Source organism: Sus scrofa, chromosome 2, assembly GCF_054392235.1.
Source record: "Sus scrofa isolate SSC_HxYL_T2T_F1_AM1 chromosome 2, Sscrofa_HxYL_maternal_Yorkshire_Landrace_v2.0, whole genome shotgun sequence".
In the NCBI taxonomy this organism is placed as follows: Eukaryota; Metazoa; Chordata; class Mammalia; order Artiodactyla; family Suidae; genus Sus; species Sus scrofa.
The window spans coordinates 32748495-32764892 of NC_139384.1; the positions used below are offsets into that span (position 1 = coordinate 32748495).

The following is a 16398-nucleotide window of genomic DNA, read 5'->3' on the forward strand; positions in this document are numbered from 1 at the left end:
TATTTTAAAAATTACAACCATATTTCATTATATAACAATAAATATCCTCATGTGACAGCAGCTTCTAGAGACAAAATTTTTTCCTCTTCTTCTAAGTAGTATAATGTAATCTTAACAAAAGCTACAAATTAAGACATTGCCTTTTATATGCTAAAAATAATAGAACTAGCACTTAAAGTAGCAACCTGACAACTCTCAAAGAATGTTGTAAACATATCATGCCTCATTAGTTCAGTTATGTCTCATTTGGTGTCACTCATCTTATTCTTATTCAGTATAGCAAGGGCTTGCATATGTTTGTCTTTTTAGTATTTTTTTCTGTGAGGATGTGTGTCTGTTTGACCAGAGTGGATGAAAGACAAACCAACAATGTCATTGTCGATTGATGTCAAAATCATAAAAAATATAAAAAATTATAAACCTCAAAGATATTTGAGACATCAATTAGACAAACCAATTGAATCAAATATAATTTTAGGCCATCATTTAATCTTGATTTTGCTTTATTTTTTTGCTTTTTCATTTTAGGGCCACAGCCACACCTGTGGCCTATGGAAGTTCCCAGGCTAGGGTTGAATCAGATCTGCAGCTGAGGCCTATGCCACAGCCACAGCAACTTTAGATCCAGGCCGTATCTGCGACCTACACTGCAGCTTGTGGCAGTGACGTATCCTTAACCCACTGAGCCGGGCCAGGGATCCAGCCCACATCCTCATGGACACTGTGTTGGATTCTTAACCCGCTGAGCCACAATGGGAATTCCTGCTTCATTTTTAAAGAATGTGAATTGTAGGATCTGGCCTTTAGTGTTAAATTTATGAACTAATTAAGGCAAAACAAACACACACACACACACACACATCCTTCTATACAGATAGAAGTTAGATTATGGAGACTAAAAACTAGGGACCCATCAATTTTGTTTGATCTGCACATTATTATAATTTTTTTTTTTTTGTCTTTTTGCCATTTCTTGGGCTGCTCTCGTGGCATATGGAGGTTCCCAGGCTAGGGGTCCAATCGGAGCTGTAGCTGCCAGCCTACGCCAGAGCCACAGCAACGCAGGATCCGAGCCGCGTCTGCGACCTACACCACAGCTCACGGCAACGCTGGATCTTTAACCCACTGAGCAAGGCCAGGGATCGAACCCACCACCTCATGGTTCCTAGTCAGATTCGTTAACCACTGCGCCATGACGGGAACTCCTATTATAATATTTTTAAATAGTCATGAGCTTATAGAAATAGGGAGATTTCACCCCCCAAAAATTGTGTATTACTGGCCTTTTTTGAAAAAAAAAAATCAGATGAATAGGCAAGAGTGAAGTTCATCCTCTCATGATATCAACCATTCAGGAACAGATTCCTCCTTTAGATACAGTTTGCTATATTCTCTACCATTCCCAGTGGTAGTCCTCACACCAGCTCCAGCCTGCTTCATTTATTTCTATTAGCTATCTGGTAATCTTTGCTGTCCTCCTTATTTCAATGTTAATCTTTCAATTACTGTTTTTTGAAGCAACTTTTCTTTTCCACTTTGGTCTTTCTAGAAATTAAATGATAACTGGCCAACATTAATCTAGACTAGGTTAAAAAACATTGTCTTGAGGACACCGTTAAATACGATCAGCAAGTTAGCTGTGTAATGCTCAATGCTGAGACGGAAAGACAAGTTAACAGATAACACATCACCAGGAGATCAGAGAGACTGAAAATCATCTCTTTGGTCAAGTCTTGAACTTTATGAGGCTAAGAGTTAGATTAAAGTAGAGTGATAGACTAGAAAGTACACAATATGGAAAGAACTGTGTACCATGCATTGAAATTATAAGCAATATTTAGACATATAGATAACACCATAAAAATGTCAACACCAAATAGAAAATTGCCCATGTGTAATTTCACAATATGTGGATTGATTAATGAAGCTTCTTTCCTCTCACTGTGTTAAGAATTATGGAGGGGAGAGTTCCCGTCGTGGTGTAGTGGAAACAAATCTGACTAGGAACCATGAGGTTGTGGGTTCAATCCCTGGCCTTGCTCAGTGGGTTAAGGATCTGGAGTTGCCATGAACTGTGGTGTAGGTTGTAGATGTGGCTCGTATCTGGTGTTGCTGTGGCTGTGGTGTAGACTGGCAGCTGTGGCTCTGATTGGACCCCTAGCCTGGGAACCTCCATATGTTTCCCCTTAAAAAAAAAAAAAAACTAAATAAAATAATTATGGAGGGGAAATCCCTTTCCACTTTCTCTGTGGATACTATTTTTGGTTTAGGTAGCATTGGAAGACACCAGAACCATTCAAAGCTACCTGGGACAAGAAATTTGAAATTCTGAAGCATGATGATGATCTTCCTTACAGTTAGCTAGGAAACGATAAGCGTTAGCCTATGAAAATTCCCCCAAACTGAACTGTGGGGATGGGCTGCCTTCTTACTCATACCATCCGATAAGTGGAATATTTCAAAGAAAAAAATATGTGTGTGTACATTTTTTATAGATTTCTAATAGAAATACTATAAGGCACTTTTATTTTTAAAGAAGTTATTATGCACTAGAATGATATCTTCTCATCCTGAACCACAAGTGAGATTTGTTTTTTATAGCTTCAGTAAAATTAAAGGGTAACATTTATAGATATGTATATAGACTCCTAATCAGGAAAATTACCAGTAAGTTCACAGGGCTTATAAATGATATAAAACTGTATGTTGTTAGTAAAACTCCTTAGGAAGATATATGCTTAAACAAAATTGAAGCTGTGCTAAAATTTGAAAAATGCTAGGATATATGTATTTTCAGTATTAGTCTCTTAAAACAAGGTATAATTTATGTTCTCTAGTATCTCTAAGAAGATCTTTTAAATTCCCTAAATTGTCATATGTTAAATTCAAAACATATTTCATGATGGCCTTATTAGTAATTTTTAGAGTGGTAAGATCTTGACATTTTATTCATCTTTCTTTTTTTTAAACTAAAGTATAGCTGATTTAATATTGTGTTTTCAGGAGTACAGCATAGTGATTCAGTATTTTGCAGATCACATTCCTATGTATTCAAAGATATCTTTATTCTCCTATCATATCATATGCTTGGCTCTGTGCTCAGCTCTAAGGATACATGAGATCTCTGCCTGTTGCCAATCTGGTGGACATCATTCCTGTTGTAATTAATCTTTGGGGAAAAGGTGCTACAAATTCAGAAAATCAAAACTGAAATCAACGTAATTTATGTTTGTCTAATCATATTCATCCTCAGGCTAACATTTTAATCCAACTAAAAGACAAAAATATTCTAAATTTTACAGATTTTGATGGTTAGCATCACTATTAATTATGAATTGCAGATGCCTTACAGATAATTGAAAAATTATCATTTTCCGTTTTGTTTATCTTGAAGAATATTCTCCTAGTAATTTATGCAACAGGAAGAATTGGTGTAACAAAAAGGTGCACTGAGTTATACCCCTACACATTAAAAGGATCTAAATTTTATCACAACTAAGCACATTTTCATCAAAGCATTAAAGCATTACTTTGTCTGTGCGTGTAGCATGTAGAAATTCCCAGGTCAGAGATCGAACGTGCACCACAGCAGTGAACTGAGCCACAGTAGTGACAATGCTGGATCCTTAAAAATCTGTTGAGTCACCAGGGAACTCCTATTATTATTTTTAAAAAGAGTATAGATGTAAGCTTGGGATTGACCACTTTAAAGACCAGCAATAATATCATTTTTACTATTTCTTCATTCAGTGGTTGAAATATGAGCTTTTTCAATATCTCAGGAGAATTTGCAATAGTATGAAACCATTTAGTGTTTAACATAAATGTATAAAAATATTTATGTTCATATCAGAATATTTTAAATTACTAAGAGTACATGTCAAATTATAATCAGTGAGACTAAATGTTGATTCCATTTTTAAAGTTACACAATTTAACTTATAATTTTTCAATCTAAAATTGTTGAGCTAAAAGGCACTCTGGGTTCTAGTACCTATTTAGGTATGACCTAGCATTGTTTTGTTTGTTTGTTTGTTTGTTTTTGGCTGTGCCTACAAAATTGGAAATTTCTGGGACAGAAATCAAATCCTTGCCACAACAGTGACCAGTGACAATACCAGATGCTTAACCCACTGCACCACAGAAGAACTGCTCTGGCACTGTGATTTTGACCATCTCTCTGTATCTCACCTTAATCATCTGTAAAATGGGGACTAGACCAGGATAGCCCCTCAGTTCCATTCATTTTCTCGGTCTATGTGCTATTGTCTTGGATAATGGGTATTATTATTATAATCATTAATTTTAGTACTATATGTTAAGTCAAAAATTTTTAAAGGCTTCTCTTTTCTTTTATTCATTGCAAAATAAAAGAATCTCTAGAAAGTCTCTCTCTCTCAACACCTCCTTTAATCCACTCAATACTGAAATTGAGCAATAATTACATTTGTCTAATGCCTGAGAATGGAATTCTTAGCTTAGGGGTCAGTTAGACCATGAAAGAAGTTTCATAAACACAATTTTGCACAAGTATTAGAACTCTTCATATTTTCTCACATCTCTTCTTCCCTCTCAAATCTAATTTCATTTTCTTTTTTCAAAATTTTTTATTTCTTTATATATATATTTTTTGTACTGCACAGCATGGTGACCCAGTTACACATATATGTATATATTTTTTTCTCACATTACGTGTTCCATCATAATTGACTAGACAGAGTTCCCAGTGCTACACAGCAGGATCCCATTGCTAATCCACCCCGAAGGCAACATTCTGCATCTATTTACCCCAAGCTCCCAGTCCCTCCCATTCCCTCCCCTTCCCCCTTGGCAACCACAAGTCTATTCTCCAAGTCCATGATTTTCTTTTCTGTGGAAAGTTTCCTTTGTTCCGTATATTAGAATCCAGATATAAGTGATATCATATGGTGTTTGTCTTTCTCTTTCTGACTTACTTCACTCAGTATGAGAGTCTCTAGTTCCATCCATGTTGCTGGAAATGGCATTATTTTCTTTTTTATGGCCGAGTAGCATTCCATTGTGTATATATACCATGTCTTCCTGATCCAATCATCTGTCGATGGACATTTGGGTTGATTACATGTCTTGGCTATTGTGAAGAGTGCTGCAATGAACATGTGGGTGGATTTGTCTTTTTTAAGTAGAGTTTTGTCCAGATATATGCCCAAGAGTGGTATTGCTGGGTCATAAGGTAGTTCTATGTATAATTTTCTAAGGTACCTCCATACTGTTCTCCATAGTGGTTATACCAGCTTACATTCCCACCAATAGTGCAGGAGAGTTCCCTTTTCTCCACACCCCCTCCAGCATTTGTTCTTTGTGGACTTATTAATGATGGCCATTCTGACTGGTGTGAGGTGGTACCTCGTGGTAGTTTTGATTTGCATTTCTCTAATAATCAGTGGTGTTGAGCATTCTTTCAAGTGCTTGTTGGCCATCTGTATACCTTCCTTGGAAAAATATCTATTCAGGTCCTTTGCCCATCTTTCAGTTGGGTTGTTGGCTTTTTTGCTGTTGAGCTGTATAAGTTGTTTTTATATTTTAGAGATTAAGCCCTTGTCAGTTGCATCATTTGAAACTATTTTCTCCCATTCTGTAAGTTGTCTTTTTGTTTTCTTTTTGGTTTCCTTTGCTATGCAAAAGCTTGTCAGTTTGATTAGGTCCCATTGGTTTATTTTTGCTCTTATTTCTGTTTCTTTGGGAGACTGACCTGAGAAAACGTTTGTAAGGTTGATGTCAGAGAGTGTTTTGCCTATGTTCTCTTCCAGGAGTTTGATGATGTCTTGTCTTATATTTAAGTCTTTCAGCCATTTTGAGTTTACTTTCGTGCATGGTGTGAGGGTGTGTTCTAGTTTCATTGATTTGCATGCAGCTGTCCAGGTTTCCCAGCAATACTTGCTGAAAAGACTGTCTTTTTCCCATTTTATATTCTTGCCTCCTTTTTCAAAAATTAATTGACCAATGGTGTCTGGGTTTATATCTGGGTTCTCTCTTCTCATTTTCTTTTAATATTGTCATGTGCTCAAATTTGACATTTAAGACTTAACTTTGGGGCATTCCCTTCATGGCTCAGCAGTTAACGAACACAACCAGGATCCATGAGGATTGCGGATTCGATCCCTGTCCTCACTCAAATGAGTTAAGAATCTGGCATTGCCGTGAGCTGTGGTGTAGGTTGCAGATGTGGCTTGGATCCCACCTAAGACTAACTTTCCATATTCTTTCTAACCCCCATCCTATTTATTTAATCACCAAGTCATTCTCATTTTATAATATTTCAAGTATGTGGTCCTTTCTTCCCCCTAGCTCTCATCACTCTAGTTCAGAGTTTTCCAAAGTCTGGTCCCTAGACCACACACATCCAAATTCCCTGGAGTTCTTATGATTGGAGTCACTTGTTCTACCTGCTAATGTAGATTTCTGGGGGTCCAACCTTCAGCATCAATATCTCTGAGCATAGGAACCTGGAGACCTACATTTTTACTAAGTGCCCATCCCAACATGCCCAAGCATTTTTCACATTTTCTTATGTGTACTGATGAAAGGCTAATGTGCAATGAACCAGTTTGGACTGCTGCCTTTACATGTTCTACCTAGATCATACAGCCCTCCTGCTTTAGAATAGAGCATTACCTGACACCTCTTATTCTTAACCATTGATGCTTCTGTCAAAACTCAGAGGCAGTAGAAAAAGGTCTTAACATCCCATTACACTTAATTTAATTCATTTGTCCTATCTTTGTAAGGTTTCTAAATATTAATGAATACATGATTAGTTAGTTTAGGCATGATTACCTTCATCATATTTTAGTTTTTCTTTCTTACTCGGACTTGGCTCAGAAAATCTGATAGTCCTTAAAAAATTGTTTGGCTTTTTCAGAAACATGTGCCTTATTGTTCCTAAATTTACATGATGTCTTTTTCCACCACATTCTCTTAATCCTTATACTTAACTAAGCCCCCCTTTTTTTTGTTGTTTCACGAAAGATCATATTAGAAAGGCAGAAATTTCTATAATATTCTTATTGATTCTATTTACTCTCTAAAATTCTCACTCACTGTTGCCATTGGTAACACACACACACAAACACATCATAGCACTTTGGGTACCAAAGAAATCAGTTGTCTTAGGTAAGGCTTTAGCTGCTGAGGTAGCAGTGATGGTAGTAGAATGGTAGCATCCTTAGTGTAAATGTGTGCAGTCTTCCTGCCAGGCTGTGAGGAAAATGATACTTCTATTTGAAACCTACAGAGTGTCTCAATGTGGAGAAAAGTTGTCAATCTCTAAATTACATTTTCATTACAGAAATAAAGGAGATGATTCTCAGAAGTGGATATTTGGAATTGACAGCTGCATTTATTCTAAGGTAAGGACTATAAGCCACAGTTTTATTCCTACATTTTTCTGTTTTCAGATTCTTATAAAATGCCCTGTATGTTGTTGAGAGAAAGAAATGCTTTTCCTCTACAAATGATTTCATTCTCCTCCCAGAAATCTAGATTTAATTAAATCAATACTTTCCTCCGAAGTTTTGCTTGACTCTGAAATAAGTTTTCCAAAGCCAAATATAATTTTATTCAATTCATTACTATGATACAACCTAGCATTTGAGGGCATCAGTTTCTTTTCTTCTATTTTTAAAATAAATTTAATTTATTATTTAAAAAAAAATAGAGCTGTAACCAACACATAACATTGTGTAAGTTTAAGACAAACGACATGTTGATTTGTCCTGTATATGTTGCAGTACGATTACCCCATAGTATTGCTAACATTTCTATCATGTCACGTGATTATTTCTTTTTTTTGTGGTCAGATTAAGATCCACTCTCTTAACAGCTTTCAAGTATGTAATACATTATAGTTGACTATAATCACTATTCTGTGCATTAAATCTCCAGAACTTATTTATCTACTAGTTGCAAGTTTGTGCCCTTAACATCTCCCCAGTTTCCCCACCCCACAGCCCCTGGTAACCACTATTATTCTCCCTGTTGCTACAAGTTCAGCTTTTTTAGATTCCATATATAGGTGATAATCATAAAGTATTTGTTTTTCTCTGTCTGGCTTATCTCATTAGCACAAAGCCCTCAAGGTTTATACATGTTGTCACAAATGACAAAATTTCATGGTGTAATGATATATTTCAGTGTGTATGTGTATCACTTTTTTGGGGGGGTAAGACATAAAGGGTATCTTATTTATTTTATTTCTAGTTCTGTTGAGATATAGTTGATAAATAGCACCATATAAGTTTAACTTTTACAGCATACTGATTTGACTTATATGCATCATGACACGATTACCACAATAAGTTTAGTGAATATCCATCATCTCATAGATACAAAATAAAAGAAAAAAAATGTTTCCTTGTGGTGAGAAATTTCAAGATCCACATTTTAAACATCTCATATATAACATACAGCACTGTTAGTTATATTGATCATATTGTACATTACATCCCTCATACTGTGTGTTATTTATCTTATAACTCAAAGTGTGTACCTTTTGACTACCTTCATCCAATACCCTCCCCCCCTTCTGAAAACCACAGAGCTAATCTCTTTTTCTTTTGTTTGCTTTTGAGTTATAACTGACTACAACTGTGTGTTAGTTCCTGGTGCATAACATAGAGATTCGATATTTCTATATATTACAAAATGTTCACCATGATAAGTCTAGTTACCACCTGTCACCTTGCAAAGATAGTCTATAATTATTGACTATATTCCTCATGCTACATTTCATACCCATGACCCACTTATTTTGTAACTGGAAGTTTGTACCTCTTACTCTCCCTCACCTACTTCACTTATCCTCCAACCCTCCGCTCCCCTCTGGCAACCACTTGTTTGTTCTCTGTATCTATGAGTTTTTTTCTGTTCTGTTATGCTTGTTCATTTGTTTTGTTTTAGATAACATATATTAGTGAAAAATTGTGATATTTGTCTTTCTCTGTCTGAATTCTCTAACTTAGCATAATTCCCTGTAACTTTATCCACGTTGTCACAAATGGCAAGATTTCTTTCTTTTTATTGTTGAGTAATATTCCATTGTGTGTGCATGTGTAATGGATATCCATTCAAATCAATTCATCGGTCAACGAGCACTTAGCTTGCTTCTGTATCTTGGCTGTTGTGAATAATGCTGCAGTGAACAAAGGGGTGCATCTTTTTGAATTAATATTTTTGTTTTCTTTGTAAAAATACTTGGAAGTGGTAGATCATGTGATAGTTCTATTTTTAATTTTTTGAGGAAGGTCCATAGTGGCTGCACCAACATACATTCCCACCAGCAGTGTATGAGGGTACCCTTTTGGCCATATGCTTACCAATGCTTGCTTTTTCTTGGTTTTTTAATAATAGCCATTCTGACAGTTAGGAAGTGCTCTCTTATTGTGGTTTTGATTTGCATTTCTCTGATGATTCATTTTGTTGAGCATCTTTTCATGTGTCTGTTGGCCATCTGTATATCTTCTTTGGAAAAAATGTCTTAATTTTAAAGATCCACTGTCCAGAGTTCCCTGGTGGCTCTGTAAGTTAAGAATCTAGCATTTTCACCACTGTGGCACAGGCTCAGTCCCTGGCCTGGGAACATGCTACAGATACAGCCAAAATGGAAAAAACAAACAAACAAACAAACAAAAAACCTTATAGGGAGTTCCCTGGTGGTCTAGTGGTTAGGACTCAGCACTTTCACCATTGGGGCCCCAGTTCAATCCCTGGTCTGGGAACTGAAATCCCACATTGAGCTGCTGCATGCTGCAGGCCAAAAAGAAAAATGAAAAAGTCCATTGCTGTTAGTTGAATTGTCTGTTTTGTTTCTATTTTTTGATATTGAATTGTATGAGTTCTTTATATATTTTGGATATTAACCTTTATTTGATATATTATTTGCAGTATCTTTTCCCATTTAGTATGTTTTCTTCATTTAGATGGTTACCTCCACTGTGCAAAAGCTTTTTCATTTGACACAGTCCCATTTATTTATTTTTGCTTTTGTTTTCATTGCCTGAGGAGACATATCCAAAAAAATATTGCAAAGACTGATCTCAAATAGTGTACTGCCTATGTTTTATTCTTTATCCATTCATCCACTGACGGACACCTAGGTTGCTTTCATATATTTGCTATTATGAATCATACTGCAATAAATGTGAGCGTGCAGATATCTTTTCAATATCCACATCAGCTTTTTTATTTATTAAAATGAAGAGATTTACAATTTGGAAAACTGGTAATATCTGCTAAAGTAGAGCATTTTTATACAGCCTAGCAATTCCCACACTAGTTTAATACTAAACAGAAATACTTATATATCTTAAGGAAAATATATTTACCAAAATGTTAATAGCACTAATTGTAGTAGCCTCAGCATGGAAATTACTTAAATGCTTATCAGCAGAATGATGGATAAATAAGTTGTAATAAATATATTTAGTGGAATAATATGTGGCAGAGATGGAAATTTTCTGTAAAGGGCCAGATACTAAATATTTGGATATCTCTGTCCCAAATTCTTAACCCTGCCTTTGCAGCATGAAAGCAGCCATAAACAATGTGTGGCTGCATTTCAATAAAACTTTATTTTCAGAAACAGATGGTTCATCAGATCTGGCTCATGGGCCATTGTTTTCTGACCCTAGAGCATAGCAATGCCAATGGACAAATCGCAATTACACATAATAATATGAATCTCGCAAATATAATGGTGAACAAAAGAAATTATGAGAATACACAACGAATAACGGCAGTCATTTAAACTTTAATGCTGTGCAAAGCAACAAATCTATCATGTTAGAAGTAAGGAGCATGGATATAGCTGAAGCAAGTTATGGACTGAGAGGGACCATGAGGAACACTTAGGTGTATGGCTGTTTTCTTTCTTGACCTGGGTGGTTAATTAAACAGGTATTCACTAGGTGAAATAGATTGAATTTTACACTTATGATTTATGTATTCTGTATATGTATTATATTGATAATTACTTTGTTGTAGACCTGAAACTAATTTAATATAGTAAGTTAACTATACTTCAATTAAAGAAGAGTTTACTTGAATAAAACGAGGAGGTTGGCCTTGAGTTTTCAAGATTTCCTTCCTGTTCTGTGACTCCAAGTCTAAATGAAATGTTAATCAATCATCAAGAATTAATAAAGGAAAAATTAGATTAATCACGTGGTATCTCTTAATGCTTGCCTCAAAGTCTCATCATCATGATTGCAGAAATGTTAAGTTAGATGAATTAAACTGGAAATACATGGTATATTAATTTTTCTGGATTACTATAAAAAGTGCCATAAACTGGATAGTTTAAACAGCAGAGATTTATTCTCTGACAATTCTGGAAGCTAGAAGTCTGAAATCAAGGTGTCAGTAGCACCACGTTCCATCCATGTCCTCTAGGAGAGGGTCCATCCTTGACTCTTCCATTTCTGGTAGTCCCTGACATTTCTTGACTCGCAGCAGCATAACTCCAGTCTCTGCCTCCATCTTCACATGACCATCTCCCTACCCACCTGAGTCTTCACATGACATTGTCCTTTGTGTGTGACCATGTTCAGATTTCTCTCTTCTAATAAGAACATCAGTCATATGTATTAGAGCCCACATTAATGACCTAATATTAATTTGATTTTGTCTGCAGGGATATTATTTCCAAATAAGGTCATATTTCAGGTTCCAAGGGTTAGGACTTCAACATACCTTTTGCGGGGGGGATATGATTCAAACCTATAGCACATGTCATGGTAGTTACCAATTTATAATTTATTCCCTCACAGTGCCAGATCTACCATTCATTGTCTGGCTCCTGCCTTGGGCAGCTTCACAGCAGAGTACTGCCAGTGGATACCTTCTTGTGTTTTTCTTGAGTGTATTCCTTGTCAGTGGCTTTTTAGTGAAGTGTCACCAACTAGGCATCTCTCTGTGGATGGCTTCCCCTGGTGCTCCAAAGGCGTATTAACAGTGAATCCTGCTGGTGCAGGTGAGGACTTCAATGTGCCCTCAATGTGGTGTGGATCTCAGCTTTGGGTCAGGCCCCTTCTTGAAGCATTCTATCTCAGGCTTAGGAATTCCAAGTGCTCCATATCTGCTATTTATATATTCTTTAGTCTTCTCTTTAACTCTTATTAACCAATTTCCTATCACTTTAGTCCTCTGTTATTAATGGTTTATATTAAGTTTTCCTGTTCAAATTACTATGTAGTTTCCATTTCCTTATTGGACCCTGACTAATAGACATAATACATTTATTTCTCTAGTATTCTGTAATCACATAGTTGAGCTGTTATTCCAGGGCAGCCTGCATCATTTTAGAAGTTTGGAGTGTTTGATACAATTTAAATTTAAAAATTAATGTAACAGCATTTCCCTGAGTAGTATTGGCACACTAGCTAAAATACCAACCCTATTCGACCAGGAACATACACTTTCACCTCTGTTCCTAAGTAGAAATTTTGACATAGTCGTCAACTATCAAAGCATTTAAAAAATTACCTTTGTCTGGAGTTCCTGTTGTGGCACAGCAGAAATGCATCCAACTAGTATCCATGAGGATACAGGTTCGATTCCTGGCTTCACTCAGTGAGTCAGGGGTCCAGCGTTGCTGTGGCTGTGACATAGGCTGGCAGTTGTAGCTCCAATTCGACCCCTAGCCTGGGAACTTCCATATACTGCAGGTGTGGCCCTAAAAAGCAAAAAAATTAAAAATTACCTTTATTTAACTTCATTTTGATTTACCCCAGCTTTCTCCTTATCTCATTTCTGATTTCACTACTGTACTCATTCAGAGTGAAGTTCTAGGAGAGGGAGCTCAGAAAGACCAAAGCCTGTCATCTTGTTTTTTTTTTTTTTTTGTTTTTGTTTTTGTTTTTTTTTAAAGTGGAATTTTGAGACTGTACCAAGATATCTTTGGCCTGTACCTGCATGTGAGGAGTTTGTTCTGAGACACATCTGAATAGAGCTTAGTCCTATGCCCAAGAACATAAATGTGTCTTTTGTAAGTATCGCCCTTCCCACCAAAAGGCATAGAAGAGCAGGACCAATGTTTAAGTGTATTTTTTTCTCTCTCAAAATTGAGATACTTAAACATCTACTTATACTCTACTGTCCTTTTTACCTCTCCTTTTCTTGCAACTTATAATTTTGTAATTTTGCACAACACTTCTATTGATAGCTAGCAAATAATGCACATCTTTGTGTTTCAAACAAATTATTTTTAAGAGAATTTGATTCTAAAAATTTTAATGTTCCATTAACAAACATGATTGCTGATTTTTTAAAATTACAGTTATTCTAGACTCAGAGCAAAACTATTTCATTCTCTTAGAGGTTTAGGAATTTTGATTAGATCTAAATTTAGTCATATCCAAAACTACATCCATCTAATAAAGGCTAAAATGGAGGATAATTTGATAATTATTTGCAGCTGGATCATAAATGGAACTCATTCCATTCATTTAAAAAGACAGAATTACTACTTTAGGATATTAATAACTAATCTTGGCTCTACTACTTATTTGCTGTGTGGCCTTACACAAGTCATTTAACCTTTTCGAGCTTCACATTATTTGTCTGCAACATATAGCTATTAATACTAGTATTTGAGTGTTTGGCACAGATTCAGTCCTATTGATAGATTCTGGCACATCAGTTTTGGCTAAACAGTCATTTGTATTTATTAATGATAATAATAATGAACATATTTAAATACAGTATTGCATTTTGTTATATTGTATTTATTGGATAATTGTTTTCTTTTGTTCTTTTTTAAGGGTAACCATTTCCCTATTCACCTGCAAAAGGATAAAGTTAGATTACATTTTTTAAAATGCAGTTCACTACTTTAAGCTAAATTAAAGATTTAAACTTAAACATGGAACCATGAGATATCTAGAAGAAAGCATGCATCAAACATCTACCCATAGTGGTGAATAGACATCTTTATGTGCAAGCAAACAAAGATAGCGTCCATGAAGGAAAAGACTAATGGCTTTGAGTATGTAAAAAATTTAAAACCTTCTAAATCTAAAATAGCATTAGCAAAAGTGAGTAGGAAAATGTGAAAAATAGGGGAAAATATTTGCAATATAAATGTTAGAGAATGGGATAATACTCTTAATATATAATAAGCCTGATAGAGCAAAGAATACAGAAAAGAATAATCACTTAAATTTAAAAAAAAATGAGCGAAGGACTTGAAAAGGTTATGTATGTGGAAGGAACATCTTAAGAGTGATAAAGATGAAAAGGAAATACATGACAGAGAGAAAATTAAAACAGCTAACCCAAATAAAAAAGTTCAGCTTCACTAGAAATTAAATAAGTGTAAAACAATGAGAGAATTTTGTCTCTCTTAATTATCGGGAAATATAAAACTAGGAATATCTAGTGTTGATGAAGATGTAAGAAAACAAACATACTCATTCCTGTTTTTTGTGTGTATTTTTTTTTTTGGTATTTTATTGGTGTTAGTTATCTATTGCTGTGTAATAAATTGCCCCCAACATAGTAACTTAGAATAAACATTTATTATCTCACAGTTTCTGTAGGCCAGGACTCTGGAAATGGTTTAGTTGAGTAATTCTAACTCATAGTCTCTCCTGAGGCTGTGGTCAAGGTGTCAATGGAGACTGAAGTCATCTGAAGCTTGAGGAGGCTGGAAAATCTGTTTCTAAGCACACTTACATTGTCCAGAGGCTTCACTTCCTTGGCACATGGCCTTCTCTATAGTGCTGTTCACAACCTCAGCTAATGATCCAAGAGAGCAAGAGAGGAAGAGAAGGAAATGGAAGCTGCACTGTTTCTCATAACCTAATCTCAGAAGTGGTGTAACACCACTCTGCCATCTTCTCTGGTCACTTAGGACTATCTTGGTATAATGCGGGAGGTGACTACATGAGGGTATGAATACCAGCCCTCAAGGAACATTAGGGGCTCTCTAGGAGACTGGTACAATATTTCTGAAGTTCAGTTTGGCAATATTTATGAAAATATATAAAAAAATACATATTCCTTTTGACTCAGAAATTCCACTAACAGCAGTTTAACTCAAGGAGTCAATCAGTGGCATGTAGCATAGTGTATATTTCAGGATGTTCATTAGAGCATTGTTTATAATAGTGAAAATTGAAAACAGGTTGAGTAATCAATAGGGAGATTGTATAATATATTATGGTATGTCTTTATAATGGATTACCTATTGGCATTGCAAATAATGTAGAATAATTTATGAAAGAGGAAAATGGTGATTTTGTGATTTGAGAAAAATTAGATAAGAAAACTAATATTTATTTATGCTTTATTAAAGATGTATGTGTGTAGAAACAAAACTGGAAGTTTATACACAGTACAGGTGGTAGGAAGATGGATAATTATTTTCTTTGAGTTTGTCTATATTTTCTAACTTTTACATAAAAAGCACTTATCATGAGGGGAAAAAAAAAAGAAACACTTTAAAAAATATGCCTGATTATGTGCAGAGGAGAGAGTGTTTAAAACATTCCAGGTGATAGTTTGCTCACTCAACTATTACATTTCCCATGAAGACATAAATAATTCTGTAGAGCCCCAAGTTAGGTCAAATCTGTGGCCTTCCTTATGTATGTGGAGGGAACATCTTAAGAGTGATAAAGATGATTCCTATTAGACTGGAAAAAAAAATCTCATAAATGGATGGTATCCTTTTCAGCAGCAGAAGCGGTGTCAGTGTAACCTTAGGGTGAATTTTGGTCAGTGTGAAATTCTGAGCCAGTTCTTCTGCAGTCTTCAATAGCATGCTTTTTCCTCAAGGAAATGGAACTTATAATCACAAAGCTGATAAATAGCACAGATAGAATTTGAAACCAGAATAGGACTGTAAGATAGTAATCAGTATGTACTAGGGGGCTGATAGTTTTTGAAGTGGGGATGATGTAATCAGATATGTATTTTATTAAAATTTATCTTTTGGTGGCAAAAAGTAGATTAGAATGATAAGAATGCAATGAAGCCCAAAGGGTTGATGGACTTAGAAAATAATGAGGGCTAAGGCAGTATGGGTCAATTTAGGGTGATGTCCATATGCACTAGAAGGGAGGAAAAGTCAAAAGTTTAGGCTGTTGATTTCCCAGAAGAGATCAGAATTCTAGTTGTTCTAGACTGATGATATGATGATAAAACTGGTAGGTGTGTGGTTAGAGATCAAGATAACTTGGTCATAGAGTAGAGAATAGTAAGGAACCATAGTATTAAAGTGTTAGAATAAGCATCCCCTGGGATTTAGAATAATTCCAAAGGTAAAATGCCTGAACAACTTGTAAATGTCTCCAAATGCATTTTATTAATTTGTTTATATCTGCCATATTTGCTTGACTGTCAACTCCAGGAAGCAAAGCC

The 16398-nt window shown here is 35.4% G+C and overlaps 1 protein-coding gene across 15 annotated transcripts in view; it reads left to right on the forward strand.

Moving 5' to 3' along the window:
• The window catches only part of DCDC1 (doublecortin domain containing 1), a 489423-nt gene that overhangs the window by 239075 nt on the left and 233950 nt on the right, over positions 1 to 16398 (forward strand). For all 15 annotated transcript variants that reach the window (XR_014837084.1, XM_021085287.2, XM_021085290.2 and 12 more), the window contains one exon: positions 7328 to 7388. Coding sequence is in view for 14 of the 15 variants with exons in the window: in XM_021085287.2 (XP_020940946.2) it covers positions 7328 to 7388 (61 nt within the window). In the remaining variant the exon portion in view is untranslated. The remainder of the gene's footprint in view (positions 1 to 7327; positions 7389 to 16398) is intronic.